Source organism: Zonotrichia leucophrys, chromosome 17, assembly GCF_028769735.1.
Source record: "Zonotrichia leucophrys gambelii isolate GWCS_2022_RI chromosome 17, RI_Zleu_2.0, whole genome shotgun sequence".
NCBI lineage: Eukaryota > Metazoa > Chordata > Aves > Passeriformes > Passerellidae > Zonotrichia > Zonotrichia leucophrys.
The window spans coordinates 5,405,365-5,423,078 of NC_088186.1; the positions used below are offsets into that span (position 1 = coordinate 5,405,365).

Below are 17,714 nucleotides of genomic sequence, written 5' to 3' on the forward strand. Positions count from 1 at the left end.
CCGCCGCCGGCCGCGGCGCTCCTTCCGCTCAGAGCATCACTCTGCCTTTCCCAAAGATGGCACCGCTGGATTCGCCCCACTCCAAGATGGCGGCGGGGCGGCCCCGCCCCGGGGCGGCGGAGCGGCGGCGGCCGGGGTGTCCTTGCGGCGGGCCCGGAGCCAGGGGCGCGGGGCCATGCTCGCCTTGGTGGCCAAGGCTGCGGTAAGAGCGACACCGGGAGGGGCGGCTCCGCCAGGACCGGCCGGAGACGGGGCGCGAGGTGGCGGTCGAGGGTCGGGCAGAGTGGGCGGGAGGCGAGCCCGGGGCCGTGCGGGGCCTTTAGCCGGGGCAGCGCCGACGGTCGCTCCCGGCGGTGCCGCTGTCGGGTCCGGCCCCACGCCCCAGCCTGGAGCACAAGCCCGGGTCCCGGTCAGGGCCGTGCTCGGGTGCGCTCGGTGCCACCTCCCCCGGGAGCGGGGCAGGGACCCTGCCGGTGTCAGTCCCCCAGGCCCGCCGGTTTCTTCCCGCTGGTTTCTTCCTGTCCGGGACGGAGATGACAGTGCCAGAATTGTCAGGGCTGGAAAGGATGGATCTCTGGAGATCACCCTGTCCCACCCCCCACCAACGCAGGGTCACCTGGGGCAGGTGACACAAGAACGTGTCCAGGTGTGTCTCCAGAGAGGGAGACTCCACACCATCCCTGGGCAGGCACTAGGGCGCAGTGCTCTGCCATCCTCAATGTAAAAAAGTTATTCCTCGTGTTGAGGGCAGACTTCTTGTGTTTTAGTTTATGGCCATTGCTTCCTCTCCTGTCACTGTGCACCGCTGAAGGGAGTCTGGCACCACCCACTTGACGCCCACCTTGATGATATTTATATAGATTGTTGAGATTCCCTGTCAGCCTCCTCTTCTTCAGATTAAACAGGATGAACTCACAGTCTGGCACTCTCCTCATTCGAGAGATACTCAAGTTCCTTAATTATCTTTATGTCCTCCTCTGGACCCTCTCCACCAGTGCCTTGCCTTGTACTGGGGTGTGCACTTGGGGCTGGCAGCAGGAAGGTGGCTGCTGGACAGGGACGGGCCAGGGAAGCCCCGGCAGATGGCATCGGGGGCTCCCAGCGTGCCCATCCTGCTGCACACAGGGCAGAGCTGTCAGACCCCTGCCACGCTTGGGAGCTGCTCTTTGCAGTCCCTTTTGGGTCCTGACAGGAGGAGGCAGAGCAGAACAGCTACAGTGTGGATCCACTCAGTTACTGAGGGACCAGGCAGGGCACCCAGTTGTCTCTGGGCTTAAGGGGTGCTCCAGATTATGATTTAAAAATAAAAGACAAACCTCAGACATCCTGGTACTCAATTCTGTGGCTGTGCTAAGAATCAGCTAGGAAGTTGCTTCTGCCCCCCAGCAGGTGGATTTCCTTTCCCACCAGCTTTGCAGGCTCTGGAAAAGGTTCTTTGCTGTGTTGGAAGGTGGCTCAGCAGCAATGCCAGCCCACAGGCTGGCCCTGTCTGCACACCCTGCTCCATTGGTGTTCGTTTTCCTGCTGCTTGTGGTCAGGATTGGGCTGTTCACTCTGTTTGCTGCCAGCTGCCCCCTCAGCTCTGATCATTGTTCCTTCTTCTACCAAATTCTTGAGTTTAACCCCAAACCAAACAAGCAGGGGACAGAAAAGAGGGAAGATAACAAATGCATTCCACATTTTAACATGCAGTGGCTTTCATGGTTTTGTTTTGGGATTTTCACTGTTACCCCATGGAAAATCTGCAGCTGTTTGTTTGGGATCATCATGTTCTATTCAAGCTATGCAGATTGTGCTTTCTGCCCCTCAGGTCATTAGACACACGAAGGAGGGGCTGATATGGCAATCTCATGCATGGCATGGCAATCTCATTGCCATGCTGTGAAGATACTTTTTGGTTGTTTTTTTGGTTTTTTTAAGAGTTGACAACCCAGAACTCCCCAAATCTCTGCTTGCAATAATGACCATACGTGCATAGGGAGTGAGGGCAGTCAGGGTACTGCTCATGGTGCCACCTCCAGGACATAAACTGGGGTCTCTCCTGCCTTATGTCCAGCTGTCTCTCCCAACAGCCACAGTTGTTTCATGGTCCAGGCAAAGGCTGAAGGAACAACATCCCCACTCCTGTCCTAGCTGGAGCCCAGAGTTTGGTCAGAGAGAGGCTCTAGCCAGGTATTGATCGGTGCCAGGAGGGGCACCTTCAGGGCAGTTGTCGCAATCCGGTGATCCGATAATTGCTGTCCCCTGCCGGGCTGTGCCAGCCCCGAGCCCTCTGGTCGCAGCAGTCATGTGGCAGTTGGCTAATGAGGTGACGCCCTGCACGGGCAGCACATTGTCAGGTGGAAGAGGAGCCCCACACAGGCCCAGGGAGAGCTTTGCGGTCTGTTCTGTCCCACCGGCCATGGATAGGAAGCAGAAGCAAGCAGAGAAGGTACAGTATGCCCAAGCTGCTGTGATCAACAACTTTCATTTCCTCCCGATCCCACTCTTCTTTTATGCTTCAGTAATTCATCCTCCTGTTGTTTTTCTCATTCCTTCTGCAAACCTCAATCTCGCAGCTCTTCTCAGGTCCCACAAAGACCCAGCTGCCCAAAAGCAGGGCAGTTTCTGGGGGGCTTTGTCACCTTGTAGATTAGCTCTTTCTTGTGTGTGCTTAACTGCTGGGAGGAGGTGTGGGGACAGCTATTTTCTTACTGTTTTGGAAGTCAAAGGGAGTGTTCTCAGTGGCTTTGCATTCTCAGTACACTGACAATGCAAAGTCCAGAGTCCTGCAGGAGTGTCTGATTCAGTAGATCCATGGGAGAGGGAGGTGCAGAGGGAACTGGAAACCTTGAGAGTACTATTGAAACATCTTCAAGCTGAAGAATGTGCAACCCTGCTCATCCAGAAGGATGTTGTTACTCTTTTTGGGGAAAACTGGTGAGTTGATTTCCTGGGGAGCACTTGGGTTTGCTGTGTTATAATTTTCCAGCCAGGGAAGTAGTTGATGCTTTTTTTCCCACATGACCCAGTTGGATCTCAGGAGCCTTTTGGCTTCACCCACATTTTCCTGAATAGATAGAGAAGAAGCATTTTAATCCTGCCCCAAACTTAGCTAAATTCTGCCTCCTCAAAGCCAAGAGGGTAGTTTGGTTTGGCACAAGGGTTCTGCGTTTTTAGCCTTATGCTTTTGTAAGAAATAATGAAAGGTTCTGATAGTGTACGAGATGATTATTTTTTTCACAACTTTCTTCCCACTTACCATGGGATGGTAGGGTTTTCATGACTTTGTCATCACATGGAGACTCTCAGCTGGAAGGTGTCCACAGAGTGGGGAGATGTGTCATTATCCCAGCAGCATTTTCTCTGAGGAGCTGAGAATAGGTATCTTGGAGATGGAGTTTCTCTTTCACAGCTTTCCTGGATGTCCTGCACCCTCTCCAGCACACAGCCATGCTTTGCCCCCAGGCTGGGACACCCACGTGCCCACAGAGAGGCTGGGATGGAGACTCCTACATCCAGGTTCTTTGCTCCCTCGGGGAAAGTTCTGTCTCGACATTTGCTCTGTGCTTTGCAGGCCAGGCCCTGTGGCCTGCTGAAGCAGACAGCTCTAAACAAGATCGTGGGCAGATTCCAGCTGCACCAGGAGGCGCTGCCCCACCTGCCCGTGCCCCCCCTGCAGCAGACCCTGGACCGGTACCTGCTGGCCCTGGAGCCCATCATCAGCCCCGAGGAGCTGAGCCACACGCAGCAGCTCGTGGCCGAGTTCCGCAAGCCGGGAGGCGTCGGCGAGAGGCTGCAGAAAGGCCTGGAGAGAAGAGCCAAGAAAACAGAGAACTGGGTAGGTCAGGGCTCTGGGCCCAGCTCTGGTTATGGAGGGTGGAGGGGTGATGTGCATCTCTTCCCTGTCCTGGCTGCATCCACTGGTACCTGTGTTTTAATGGTGTCACCTTCCTGACCAGTGTGCTCTGGTCTCCCCAAGCTGTGCAAACTCCTCACCAGGGCTTGGGTGAGCAGAGAGATTATGGCAGAACAGGGAGTCACTGGCCCTGCCTCTGGCTGCTGAAGGCTTGAACCTGTCAGCATCACACAGCTGCCTCAGGAAGTTGAAGGAGACCCTCTGCTCAAGCCCTGCACCAAAAGCCACCCATGCCTTGCTCAAATCCTCCTTTCCCCTTCCACCTGCATATTACAAACCCCGTTGTTTGCAAAGTGTGGGACAGAACTGGGGGCAGGATGCTGAGACCCATCAGCCAGAACTGGGTTGGACAGCAGCAGCAACAGCTCTCTGCATGTTTTCTTTTTCCATCCCAGCTCTCAGACTGGTGGCTGAAGACAGCTTACCTGGAATATCGCTTGCCAGTCGTGGTCCACTCCAGCCCAGGTGTGGTTTTACCTAAGCAGGATTTTCTGGATCGACAAGGTCAGCTCAGGTAAAATCCTTTTCTACCTTCCCTTAGGTTATTGCTGGGATGAGCTTTCTGTGCTCAACAGGGATGAGGGTATTAAGGCAGATTGGGAATGAGTAATGTGGTCCCCAGGACTGAGCTGTCTTTGCTGTAAGGACAAGGCTGCCAGGCTGTAAGCAAACTCCTGGTTGCACCAGTGAAATATTTCATCAGGGGAGAAAACAAGGAGTCTAGTGGTTCAGGTATTAAACAGGGACTATGGAACTACATTGAGGTCTTTGCTCAAGCACAGATCTTCACTGCAAAATGGTCCCATCACTGGCTGAAGACATTGTGAGGATGTACTGGAGGCACTGTGATTGTGTGTGCAGTTAAAGGAGGCACAAAAAGTAGCCCAGGCATGTAAAGGAGATCACCCAGAAATGCCTCTGGAGTTTGCTAGTTTATAGGGATGGAGGAGCCTGACAGGGACTGTCCCCTGTTGTGATTCATAGTTTGGGAAACCACAGTGACCAGCCTTCCCACTCCAAGCTTTTCCTTGCAATCAGACCCTGCCATGCCCTCTTTTTCTCATGGGCTCCCTTTAATTTTTAACCACCAGTAGTAGTGTGTTTTGAATCCATCTGCAAAAACAAAACTTCAGCACTGACCTTTACACAGGTACCTTTGCCACAGTTACCAGTCAGCACTGCCCTGGCAGATCAGAAGTACCAGCCAGGGGATCAGTGAGGCTGGGAACAAATCCTCCCTCCCACCCCTCGATACACCTGAGCACAGGATTAGCCTCACAACAGTGCAAGAGTACACAAATGTCTTGAAAGCTCCCTGTCGTGTTATTCACTCTTAAGTTTTCCAAATAATCTGGAGAGCTGCAAGTGCCCAGCCAGTGGAATTCAGCAGCTGCATAAGAAGGTGGGCTCCTGTGTAAAATACAGTTTAAATGTGTGTTTGGGTAGTTTGTGGCTGCACAAAGAAGTTTGACAGTGCAGCTTGAAACTACAGCTTCCAAAAGCAAAAGGCAAATTTGGGAAGTGGTGATTTTTTTACTCCTTAACCTGGCAAAAGTGCTGGCTGAAAACAAGTCAGCCAACCTCTCCCATCTCCTCGAGCCCAAACTCTGCTTCCAGGCTGTTAATTCTCTGGAGAGGAACACAGACACTCTTACTTGTGTTTCCCTCATGTTTTGCAGTAAGGCTGAGGAATTTTAATTGAAAACTACTTTGCAGAATGCCTCATTTCACAGAACCCTTAGGTTCTTGGAGTTGTGTCCTTTGATCTTTCCTTGGAATGGGCAGGCTGAGCCAATCTAAAGGATACTGCCTGCAAATGCCAAATGTTGGCACCACATCACTCAGCCAACAACACAACCCCCTGTCCCAGTGACCTCCTGCCTCCTTCCTGCAGGGACAGGTGGGAGCTCCCATGTCAGAGAAGGCCAATCTGGCCAAGAGAAGGTCACTTCTAGCTAAGCAGCTTGATGTGGCATGTCACAGCCCTGCTGGGAGCTGGCATTGGCACTGTTTACATTGTCCTGGTAAACACAACCCCTCAGTGTCCTCATGCAGCACATCTGCTTTGTTTCCAAGCCCTCAGTGCCAGAGGAACTCTCCAGAGTTATGTTAGCAGCAGGATGTTCACTGGGGTAGGAACTCAGTCACCAGTGGTGTCTTATTAGATGCAGGGACAAACAGCTGCATCTTGGCTTGACACTCCAAGCTGGCCCCTAGCCAGGGAAGAGCAGAAATCCTTGGTGCTGTTTTAATGCTGAGAATCAGAACTCAGATATGATAAAACTGTAACACATCAGTAGCAAACACTGCTGTTAGAGGGTCATTAATGCATGACTGAATCCTTCTTTCTTGAAAGCTGTCCAGAGTTCCTTGGCTGTGTAGTAAGACACATGAAAAAAGAAAGTGCCACACAGTAGGACTATGCAGCAATCTCAAACCACAGCCCAGAGTGGCTGTGTCAGTGAACCAGAGATGGGCACAACAGGGGCTTGGCAGAGAGGCTGAGCTTCCTGAGGAGCAGAGAGCAGCTCTGCTAATCCTCCTCAGCTCGTCCCTCAGCCCCAGACACATCTGTGCCTGATCTCAGCTTGTTACATTTGGTATTTTTCCAGGTTTGCTGCCAAGCTGATCGAGGGTATCCTGGATTTCAAGGCCATGATTGACAAGTGAGTAACTGACCCTCCTGAGAGCTCACACCTTCTTTAACGTCACAGAGAGGCTGAGCCTTGTCCATAAATCTCCCACACAGAAAGGCAGGAGATGACAGCACAGATTTGGAAAGAGATACTGTAATCCCCAGTCCCCTCCAGTGGAAAAAAGCAAACTTACTCTTCTGTCTTCACGTTCTTTGTTTACCTCAATGCTTTTTTCATTGGCATGGGAACGTGCTTGGAGGGAGCAAGCACAACTGAGAGTCCTACAGAGCTTTGCACTTCTGTTTGCTCACAGGACAAGCTACAGCTCAGGCAGCAGGAATTTCAGTCTCTAACATTGGGTTCCTGGTGCCTCTCATGTCCCAGATAGATGGAATGAGCTATAGAGAAATTTGTTCCTCCCTTACCCTTTTTCTTTTGGTCACCAGCAAATCTCTGTTGGACACACCTTATTTAAAGTCCAAAAATATGTTTACCAACACCAACAGTCAGACAAAGTTCATGGTGGTTGGAATATGACTGCAGAAGTGAGTGATTGAGCCCCTGCCTAGTTCATGAATCACATCAGATACTCATCACTCAGAGCTACAGCCATGGACTAGGTCCAGAGACCTGATTCTCTGGTGTCACAGAAAGGACACTGTTTATTCCCCTTCCCAAATGAAAGGCCAGCAGACAGACATTTTTTGTAGCCTGTACTAAGAAAGCTGCTGGGAATGGGGAAGGACAGCCCCTTTTTTATGCCACCAATACCTTTAGGTGTTGCCAGAGGTAGGGAGGGAGTGCAGCTACAAGGGGGACCTGTGACCTGTGTAGGGAGCCCAGGCCTGCTCACACTGATCTGTTCTCTCTCTCCTTCCTCCTTACCTTGCTGTGTGTCCAGTGAGACCCTCCCAGTGGAGTACATGGGTGGGAAGCCCCTCTGTATGAACCAGTACTACCAGATCCTCTCATCCTGCCGCATTCCCGGGCCCAAGCGGGACTCCATTGTCAACTATGCCAAAGGCAAAAAGCAGTCCAGACACATCACAGTCGTTCACAACTTCCAGGTAAGGCAACTGCTGGGCTTTCAAGGTTTGTTCAGCTGCAGGTATCCCTTTTGCTAGCTGTTATACAGAGGAAAGGGAATAAAAAAGTCTCTGCCCACAAGGTTTTTCTCATCAGGGATTTGTTCCTGCTCCCTTTATCCCCTTTGGCCAGCAGCAGAATTGGTACGTGTAAGCAGCAGACTAGAGGCAGAAAAATACTGTCTTCCTCTGTTTCTTTTCCCTGTCTCTCAAAGCCCAGAGACCATGTCTGCAACTGGAAACTGAAAGTGAAAACTGGATAACAAACCCTCCCACTGCAGCTTAGTCTCAGAAACAGGAATTCCTCCTTGGTCCTTGTAACCATGGCTTCATAAAACCAGGACTGTATTTATGCCCTGCAAAGGAAGCTGGACTTGGGTCTCTCAATTCTGAGCATCCTTCAAAAGTCTTGCAAGCTGAGTTCTTCAGCTAGGCCTTACCTTCTCAAAGTAGCTGTTCCCAGTTTCTGGTGCTGGACAATTATCTTCTCTCACTGTCTGTATCTGTCCTTGTCCACTCTTCTCACCTTCAGTTCTTTGAGCTGGATGTTTACCACAGTGATGGATCTCCCCTTACTGCTGACCAGCTCTTCATTCAGCTGGAGAAGATTTGGAATACCTCCCTCCAAACAAACAAAGAACCTATTGGGATCCTCACCACCAACCACCGAAACAGCTGGGCAAAAGCCTACAACAACCTCCTGAAAGGTCTGTAGAGCCCCTAACACACATGTGCTAAAAAACACTGCAAATCCTTGAACAACAAACCTCCCCACTGTGCTATGTTCAGTTCTTTCTTTTGGAAGCTTGTTTTGGACAGATAACATGAGCTCTCCACCATAAAGAAGCAATTGTTGCAATCTGTTGTAATTTTTGGGTTGGGAGGTACAGATTCAAAGTATGAAGTTTAGTGAAATCCCAGAGTTTGTTGCCTTGCAAATGGGTAGGATGTAAGAAAATTGAAAAAAGGGGGGTGAATGCAGCATGTTCACACCTGCAACAACGCAGCTGGCTGCAATTTTAACAGCTGTGTACACCCCCACTGAGGTACGGCGGGAACCCAACAGTGCGTCCTTCAAACCCATCCTTTCAAACATCTCTCCTTCCAATGACACAACCCCCACTTACTCACAGTCATTTCTCTCCCAGATAAGACCAACAAGGAGTCCGTGCGTGCGATTGAGAAGAGCATCTGCACCGTGTGCCTGGACGCCCCCATGCCCCGGGTGTCCGAGGACATCTACAAGAGCCGCGTGGCCGCGCAGATGCTGCACGGCGGCGGCAGCCGCTTGAACAGCGGCAACCGATGGTTCGACAAAACCCTGCAGGTAGGAACTGATGCTCTAAAGGCACTGAAGAGGTGGCTCTGGAGGCGTTTCCTGAGACTGCAAAAGTCAAAAAGATCCCTTTTGCAGCAAAGGTCCTCATGTCAAGAGAGTGGGAGAACAAGGGAGATGAGGAGTGGTGGCTGACGGTGTGAGATGCTGTGGTTCCCCCTGCAGTCACCAGCATTTGTTGCTGCCTCAGGGACTTGTTTCTTTTCTGCCTCTGCCCACGTTTATTCAGTGCAGCAGGTCTTTGTGTTCCTTATAAATCAATTTTCTGCCTGTGGTCAACAATGCCTCATCTGCTCGGAGGCAGCCCAGACGATGGGAGGTCTGTTCCTTGGATCTCCTCCAGGCTTGTCACTTTTCCTGGTTCTGCCAGAAGCTGCCCAATGGCATTTTGTTTAGTTTTTTGAAATATGCACTGCCATCTCACAGCATCCCTCTGATCTCTTCTCCATTCAGTCTTGTCAAGATCCTTCAACAGCAGCTGCTGTTGGAGCTTTTCCTTCATTAGTTGGTATATCCTGGCTTGCAGATTGTAGCAATGGTGCTTTAGAGGACTCTTCTCATACCTGCTGAACTCTTCATAGTGTTTTCAGCTGTTTTGTTCTTATTTGGAACTCTTCACTAAGGGGATAAAGTTTAGATGTTCCAGCTGATTGAAAAGTAAGGGTAATGTGGCAATGTTATTCCTGTCCTGTGGGTGCATCTCAGTAAACCAGAACCACTGAACCTCTCTGTCTCTCTGGGTATCTTCTGCCTTACACACTGCCTGTCATCAACGCTGTCCTCTCATGCTTCTGTCCCAGTTCATCGTTGCTGAAGATGGCTCCTGTGGTCTCGTATATGAGCACGCTCCCTCCGAAGGCCCACCCATCGTTGCTCTTCTGGACCACGTCGTGGAGTTCACGTGAGTCCTGCCCCTGCTTCTCCTCAGCATTGGAGATCCCTTATTGGCACTGTGAGGGGTCTGTCAGGCTGTGACCAGTGTCACAAGGTGTTAGGGAAGGTCTCCTGTGCATTTCTATCCAGGCTGTGGTCTCATGCCAAAGCCCTGGTCAAACTGAACCATTTCTCTGTGCAGGAAGAAGCCCGAGACGGGCAAATCTCCTACAGTTCATCTGCCAATGCCCAAAAAGCTGCGGTTTAACATCACCCCAGAAATCAAGAATGACATCGAGAATGCAAAGCAAAACCTCAACATGTGAGTATGGAGAAGTGGGTGAGTGACTGAGGGACTAATTCTTGTCTCCATTTGGAGCCTGTCAGTGGTTTAAATGAGGCTTTTCCCACTGCAGCCAGGGAGTTTTGGGCTCAACAGCATTCAGCTGAGCTGAAAAGCACTGCCAGGAATAAGGTCAGAGGTGCTAGAAAAGGGTTATTACTGATTCATCCCATTTGCTAAGAAAGAGCAAGGCTTTACTGGATCCAGCCAAGAATACTGGAGTATAAACACACACATGGCCATCTAACCTGATGGAGATTTTCTGCAGTGGCCAAAAATTCTTACCTCTGTGGTGCTGCCCAAAGAGATCTATGTGTGCTGGAGCTCTCTGTCCCTGCACAGGTCAGATCCAGATGGCCTGTTCCCTCTGAGCCTTGAGAAAGCAAATCCATTCCACTGTGTTACAAGAATGAGCAACACAGGAACAGTTCCTCTTTCTTTCCTTGTAGAATGGTAGAAGATCTGGATATCAAAGTCATGGTCTTTCATCAATTTGGGAAAGGATTTCCCAAGTCAGAGAAGATAAGCCCTGATGCTTTTATCCAGCTGGCCTTGCAGCTGGCGTACTACAGGTAAGACCACCCAGAGGTCATTCCTCAACCTCCTCACTGACAGACTCAAACTTGTGAGCTTGCTGAAGCTGTCACAGACAGGCTGTGCCAGGGCAGACTCACTGGTGTGGATTTCTCCTGGCTGCCCCAGGATGTACGGCCGCGCCTGTGCCACGTACGAGAGCGCGTCACTGCGGATGTTCCGCCTGGGCCGCACCGACACCATCCGCTCCGCCTCCGTGGACTCCCTCAAGTTTGTCAAGTCCATGGACAGCCCTGACAAATCGGTGAGGCTCTCAAAGAAGTGGAGTTAGAGGAATCCAGCTAAGAGAAAAGCTGTTTGTTTGGCTAACCCTGTTTCATCTGGTTTCAGCTAAGAAGGGCTGCACCCTTGTTAGGTTTTGAGCCAAACCATAGCTTGCAGTAGCTTTACACATCAGGGGTTTGATTTGACTTCTTTATCATATGTACTGAAAGTCTGGGAAACATCATGTGGATGTTTCTGAGCCCACCAAAAAGTCCTTTGTAAGGCAGTTCAGCTACTCAAACTAAGTTCTGCTACTGATGAACTCTATTCAGAATGAAGTAACGCTGCCAAACAAAATGATGCAAAAATTAAATCTAGTAAATATAAATGAGTTTCATACAGACACACGAAGCAGAAATGTCCTCCATCCTAGAGAACAGCCAAAATAAGGTTCTCCATTCTGCAGAAAAACTTAAACAGATTTGTGTGTTCTCAGGACCAGGAGAAAGCTGACCTGCTGAGGAAAGCCACACAGGCCCACAGGGAATACACAGACATGGTGAGTGTCCTCTATACAGACAGGCTTGGGGGTTTAGCCAGCAAATGAGAGCTCTGAGGAAAGACAAGACCTGAACATCTTTTGCTCCTGACACAGCAGTGTGGCCATCAGGGTTGCAAAGGTCTGATGTGACATTGCTCTAAAGCCACAGACTAAATCCTCTCTAGCTGGTGTGTTAAGTGTCCCTTGTGACTGGCCTAAAGGAGAGAATTAGATATTACAATAGCTTAATTTCTTACCATCATTGTTGCTGATAAACACTGAAGTTGCACAAGGAGTCCTTAAACCAGAGAGAGTCCATGGGCAGGAACTGTAAGGTTGTTTGCACTGGTGTGTTCAATTTCACAGTCCTTACAAACAAGATTATGTGTCTTAAATGCAACATCTAGTTAGAGACTTTTTAGAAGTGTTCTTTTCTTTAACCCAAAGAAATAGTTTTGCTCAGGCGTGGGTTTCATGTGTCCATCCTTGCTTTCCCCCAGGCCATCCGGGGCAATGCCATAGACCGGCACCTGCTGGGGCTGAAGCTCCAGGCAATCGAGGACCTGGTGAGCATTCCTGAGCTCTTCATGGACACAGCCTATGCTGTTGCAATGCACTTCAACCTCTCAACCAGCCAGGTACAACTCATCTGAGCCAAAAGCACTCTCTGTTCCTTTTCATGCCTTCCTTCTCCGTGTTTCTCTTCAGTTCCCTTTTTGTTAGAAACTCATCTACATTGGGTAAGAAATTTCTAAGCTGGCTGTCGATCCCACAAAGCTACAGATCTGATCTTACACTTTCCACAGTCCCTCACAGACATGTAAAACACTAACATAACCAAAGCCAAGACCACCAAGAGTGTTTGGTGTCTAAATCCAAGTGATATCAATGAATTCAGCAGCCAGAATAGCTTGGTGTTAAATGCTGTGTTCTGATTTTTACTGAATAATTCTACTTGTGACTTACTGCAAGCTTACCCTGGGGAGAAGCACTCCTGTGCAAATGCAGAAGAAAACACTTTGCTGCTAAATGGTAGGATCCAGCACATGTGGTGGGAGATGAGGGTGACCAAAGGCCCTTCTAGAGCAGTTTAATGAGATGAGTTTCCTCTGTTGACAGAGCTGTTTCCATTTGATGGTTTCATTTTTCTCTGACCGGTCAGAAGGTTTTAATCACATTGTCTCCACAGGTCCCAGCCAAGACAGATTGTGTGATGTGTTTTGGTCCCGTGGTTCCAGATGGCTATGGAGTGTGTTACAACCCCATGGAGGAACACATCAACTTTGCCATTTCAGCCTTCAACAGCTGTGCTGACACAAACGCCGCCCGCATGGCACATTACCTTGAGAAAGCACTGCTGGACATGAGGATCTTGCTGCAGGCTGCTCCCAAATCCAAACTGTAAGAGGGAAACCCCCAGTTAAATGGGCTATCCCTGATGCACTGAAGCTCCCAGTTCCTCAGAAAACAATTCAGAGAACAGCAAAGATATCAACCATTTGTTTTCAGCAAGATGTTACAGAATAGTCACCCACAGATGTCAGACTCTGTAGTGAGAGGAAACACTGCCTCAAACCAAAGTAGAACTGAGAGGCCTCTCCCATCAATGCAAAGTGCACCTTCCTGTCCTCAAAGAGGACACAAATATGATTTTTATGAAAACTACTGTAAGGGAGTACAGAAAGCACAGTCCTTGCCAGTGTCTAAATCCATTTGGTGAGGAAGGTAGTTCTTGTCCATGAGAAGCAGGGAATGATTATTGTATGATAGAACTACTGTAAGACCAAGTCTTTTTCCTGGTTTCATCTTCTGAAGAGCATCTTCCAGTCTTGACTGAAGATTTTTCTACTGCTCCAGCAAAGCCTCATAATTGAACTTCAGCAAGGGGAGAAGGAAGTTCAGCCAGAGCAGATCCAGTCTCATTAGAGTACTGCACTATTTATCCCAGGCACTCCAGCCAGCACAGGCCCTACAGGAACGTTCCCTTCCCCTTGTTCAGGACACTGGCATCTCCTTCGTCTTACACTGACCCCCTTAACAACAGGACATGACTTGATACAGACTAAGGTGATTTTTACTGTTTCAGGTTATTTTTGTTGTTGTTCTTGCTCTGAGCTTTTTGTTAAGCTTCCTGCCATGGTCCTACCATTGATCATCCAGCTCAGCCTTAAGCTTTTTCCCCATAAAGCTTCTACAAAACTCTCCTCATGTAAGTTTTGCCAGCTTTGGCTTTAGGTACCTTCACATCTGCAGAGATGAGAAGGAATTTCTTAGACATTTAGCTTGACACTTGCTCCATTGTACCTTTCTTTGGAGATGAGGAAAAGAAAAAGATGCTGACTCTTTATGAACAAGCCACATGCCTGATGTCCCTCAGGACACACACATTAACCCAATGTGGTTTTACACCCTGCTTTCAGAAACAGCCTTTTTGTGCACAATGTTATGCCCGAGCTGTGGACAAATAAGGATGTTTCTGATCAGGAACTCCAACACATATTTCCATTCCTGGCCCACAGAGTTGAAATCTGTTAAAGGGCAAAGGAAAAACAGCTGCAGAAACCCTTCTTTCACTCTGCTGTAACAAGGCAGAAAATCTTGAAAAACAGGAAGAAAGCTGTAGGGCTTTTTCTGCACTGTTCCTGCACAGCACCTTTTCTGCCACTCTGGGGAGTTATTTCTTACTGAAATACTACTCCAATTTGTGTCAGCTTTATTCTGTGAGAGAATGATCTCATGTGATACTGTTTTTATGTTCAGTTGACAAACTTGAGACAGTAGAAGATTATATATAAACATTAACATACAATGGTAGCATAGGAACTACTTCCAACCCATCTGTCAGAAGCCAAGCTCCTGACTACACTTTTATTTAGTAAAACCATATGGTAATAAAGAATTCTAGTGCTCTTTCTGCAGTAGGAATTCTGTATTTAAATTGCACACCCTTCAAGATGTGTCTGCTGGGATGTCACCATAATAATATTTTTGCAATAGGGACATGATCAAAGTGCCTTGATGAACATATATGAACAAATTTGCACTAAAGCTTTTTAAAGTAAAAGAAGAGAAAAAATAAATCTAATTTGTTTCTCAAAATATACATGCCAATGCTTTTGGCATTTTTTTTTCCTGAAAGGATGTTATTTCAAAGCTTCTATCTTATACCTAATAACATACCTTAAAAGAGGAAAATTTAATTGAAACTCACCTGCACAGCCAGTGATTGTATTGAACTTGATTGAACTGCCACTTTCACATCATCTACATGGATTTAGTTGATCTTTTAGAAGAATCTTGAATGGAGTGAGACAGCCTAAAAGCATGAACAGGAGCACTACAGACCTGCAAGCAGAAATCCCTGCTCTGGTGACTCCTCTGTATCAATCAGACTGAAAACTGCAAGAGGATACTCAGTATTATCAAACTCTAAGTGATTGTGTAAATACTACAGACAAGAACAAACCTTACTGGAGTAACATCTGGATTCATGGAGCCTTTTACATGGAAAAAAAATATTCATTTTGCCAAGTAATCCTCCCCCCATACTGAATCAGCCTCTGTTACCAGGGGAAGAATTACTTTTCCATGTCTGCAATGCCTTCAAGCACAAGTAGCACCACTGAAGTATTTGGGACTGGCCCTTTTCCACTTCTGTCTCAAAGGGGAAGGCTCTCAAAGCAAAGTGCCTATTAAAGACTAAGCATAAGCATGTGCTGCTGAAGATTGTACCTCAGAAGATTGGATTGATCTATTCTGGAACTAAATCTGGACATCCCACTAGCTTCAGCAGAGTACAGCTGCAGGGAGCAGACAAAGAGATAAAAGATTCATAAACCATCTAATGCGTCCTTACTAAAACACAGAGCTGAAATTCAGATGAATGAGGTTGATTTTTAAAGTGCTTGAAAGGACACTAAAATCACAACAAGGTTTTTCCTTCAAAAAGTCTTTTCTTATTGTACAAGTTCTAAAATGTGATGTCCTTCTGGTTTGTATCTTCAAGATTTTTTCACTGTTGACTTACTGAATACTCTTCTCCCTGTTTCTGATTGTTTTATCAAGAGATGCCCATTGTCTTAAAGGCACATTAAGGAGAAGAAACTAAAGCTCCAGAAAATTGACTGATTTGGAACAAATTATTTCAGAAACTCATAAACTGAAAATATTCAGATAACTCTTGGGGTGAGTGCAATTTTTGACACAGCCTGGTAGTGTTGCATGTTTTGCTGGTTAGCTGTGTTAAATACTGTTGGGTAGTGGGATCCATGTCTTGCAAAGTTTGGAAATGTTTGTTGAATAAACTGGGACACAATAAACAGATAAATGCTACAAAAAGGCTTAAATCTCCTTAAACACTGCAGAAGTTACATAACTGCCCTTAATGGGACAATGATTGTGTGGGGACAGCAAGAACAGTGAACCACAGCATTCTGTCACCTTCCTTTTATTGTCATATCTCCATCCAGCCCCCTTGAGTACAGGGGAGGAAGAGAAAGCATCTGCTTGCAAAGCCACATATTCCAAAGAAAACATTCAATTTCAGAAAACTAGTGGCAGGAGATTTCATACAAGTGTAGGATAATAAGGCAGAGCTCAAATCTTTTTCCTGCACAGCACCATTTAGTTAAGAAAATCCATGGAATCACTAAGGAATTTCTACCATATATCAAGTATTGCAAAGATTTCTGAAAAGGTACAGCAAAAGTAGGCAGAAGATGCAGATTACAAACAACTTATAGAGAACAGAGGAGAGTTTATTACAGTGTCTTACAAGAGCTCTTCTTTCTCTCCCTCACTCCTAAGAATTACTGTAGGAAGCTTGGGTTTGAAGGCAACATGAAGTGGAACAGCTTTTTACACTGCACTGCTCTCCATGAGGAGATGAACCCTCTTCCCTATGCTCAGTAGGTGTTTCCATACATTTATTTTTTCCAGCAGTCTGTTGTAACAGCTCGAGAGGCTGGGGAAGTGCTAAGCCACTCCTGAAACAATCCACTCCTTCAGCAACCTTGGAAGAGAGGTGTGATCTCTGTTCTGGCTTTGTCAGTGCACTTACAAAAGATATAAAGAGAAAATGAATGGTTTTGCAAGACATAAGTACCAGTTTTCAAAGTGAAACATATGGTACCACCATGTCACGGGACCTGCCTGATGTCCTGTCTCATGCCAACAGAGCTGGTCTAAGGCAGATCAAATGTCCTTGTGAAAGCTGCAAGATGCCTCTTGATTATGATGCACCTTCAAAGCACATCCAGTGCTTCAGATGTTGCAGGATTGCTTATGTTATGCTAAACAGTTCTTAAAAAATTTATATATATATATATACTTGCTGTACCAACTGAAAACAGTTAATTTACTACCCGTAGCTATTTAAACACAGAAATTTAAACAGCCTTCATTCCTGATCTCCTGAATCAGGATCACTTTCTACAGTTTACACTCTGAGTGTCCAACAGCAGCTCCACACAAACACACAAACTCCTATAGCAACAGGCACAGATGAAAACTTAAAAAAAAAAATAACCAGGATGAACAGAAAAAAAAATAAAATCTGACTTCAAGCAGCTTTATAATGCAGGAGTCTGATTAAAGTGGAGATAGTAAAACAAGCAGCAAGACTGAGATGTGACAGTCATTTTACCTCTGCTCATGACTGCATCGAAGGCACACCGATGACCTTTGAGCCAGTTCAGAAGCTGTCCTTTATCTGTGAAAGTTCAAGTCAATTGTGCTTTGAATAAATACTTCTCTGTAGTTACACTTGAACTGCTGCATTATATACTAGAAATACAGAAAGTGTCCATGCACAGCCCTGAAGCACTGTGAGAATAGCCCTTGGCAGGTCACTGATGGCTCACAGAGGTCGGAGGCATCACCAGCACACAGAGATGGCAGGCACACTCCCACAGAGACACAGCACCCAGAGCGCCACAACCGCCATGGAAGAAGGATGGAGAGCAAAACTTGCTGGTAGGAGTTCAGCATTCAAGGTTACAGCTGCAGAACCCCAACCAAGCCACTGGGATGGAGCCTCTGCTAGGATAAATTCCCTACTTGGAGTTCATGGATGGAGTCTAATAGGGCTCTTCAAGGAATAATTCAGAGAGCAGCTGAGCTAGTTATTAGTCATTTGCCTTGTTCTTTTGTGGTTGTCACTATGTTCATTCATAAAAATCCCTCCCTTAAGCTTTAACAGAAAAA

At 47.5% G+C, this 17,714-nt stretch overlaps 1 protein-coding gene across 2 annotated transcripts; it reads left to right on the forward strand.

The window, feature by feature from the left end:
* The first annotated feature begins 23 nt into the window (after positions 1-23).
* Positions 24-14,428, forward strand: CRAT (carnitine O-acetyltransferase). Of its 2 annotated transcripts, XM_064727846.1 has the most exons (15): positions 24-202; positions 2,329-2,431; positions 3,557-3,820; positions 4,294-4,412; positions 6,511-6,564; positions 7,436-7,601; positions 8,152-8,326; positions 8,768-8,946; positions 9,756-9,856; positions 10,031-10,150; positions 10,621-10,743; positions 10,874-11,009; positions 11,466-11,528; positions 12,011-12,148; positions 12,700-14,428. In XM_064727846.1, the coding sequence occupies exons 1-15, from the start codon at positions 57-59 to the stop codon at positions 12,913-12,915; spliced, it is 2,103 nt and encodes a 700-aa protein (XP_064583916.1). In that variant the 5' UTR covers positions 24-56; the 3' UTR covers positions 12,916-14,428. The 2 variants fall into 2 exon arrangements, with proteins under 2 accessions (XP_064583916.1, XP_064583918.1); XM_064727848.1 differs by lacking the exon at positions 2,329-2,431 and having other exon boundaries at positions 108-202.
* Positions 14,429-17,714: the final 3,286 nt, after the last annotated feature.

Coding starts and splice junctions, on each gene's coding strand:
- CRAT (XM_064727846.1), top strand. CDS start 57: ATGGCACCGCTGGATTCGCCCCACTCCAAGATGGCGGCGGGGCGGCCC. Junction 203..2,328: donor CCTTGGTGGCCAAGGCTGCG/GTAAGAGCGACA, acceptor CTGCACGGGCAG/CACATTGTCAGGTGGAAGAG. Junction 12,149..12,699: donor TCAACCTCTCAACCAGCCAG/GTACAACTCATC, acceptor TTGTCTCCACAG/GTCCCAGCCAAGACAGATTG.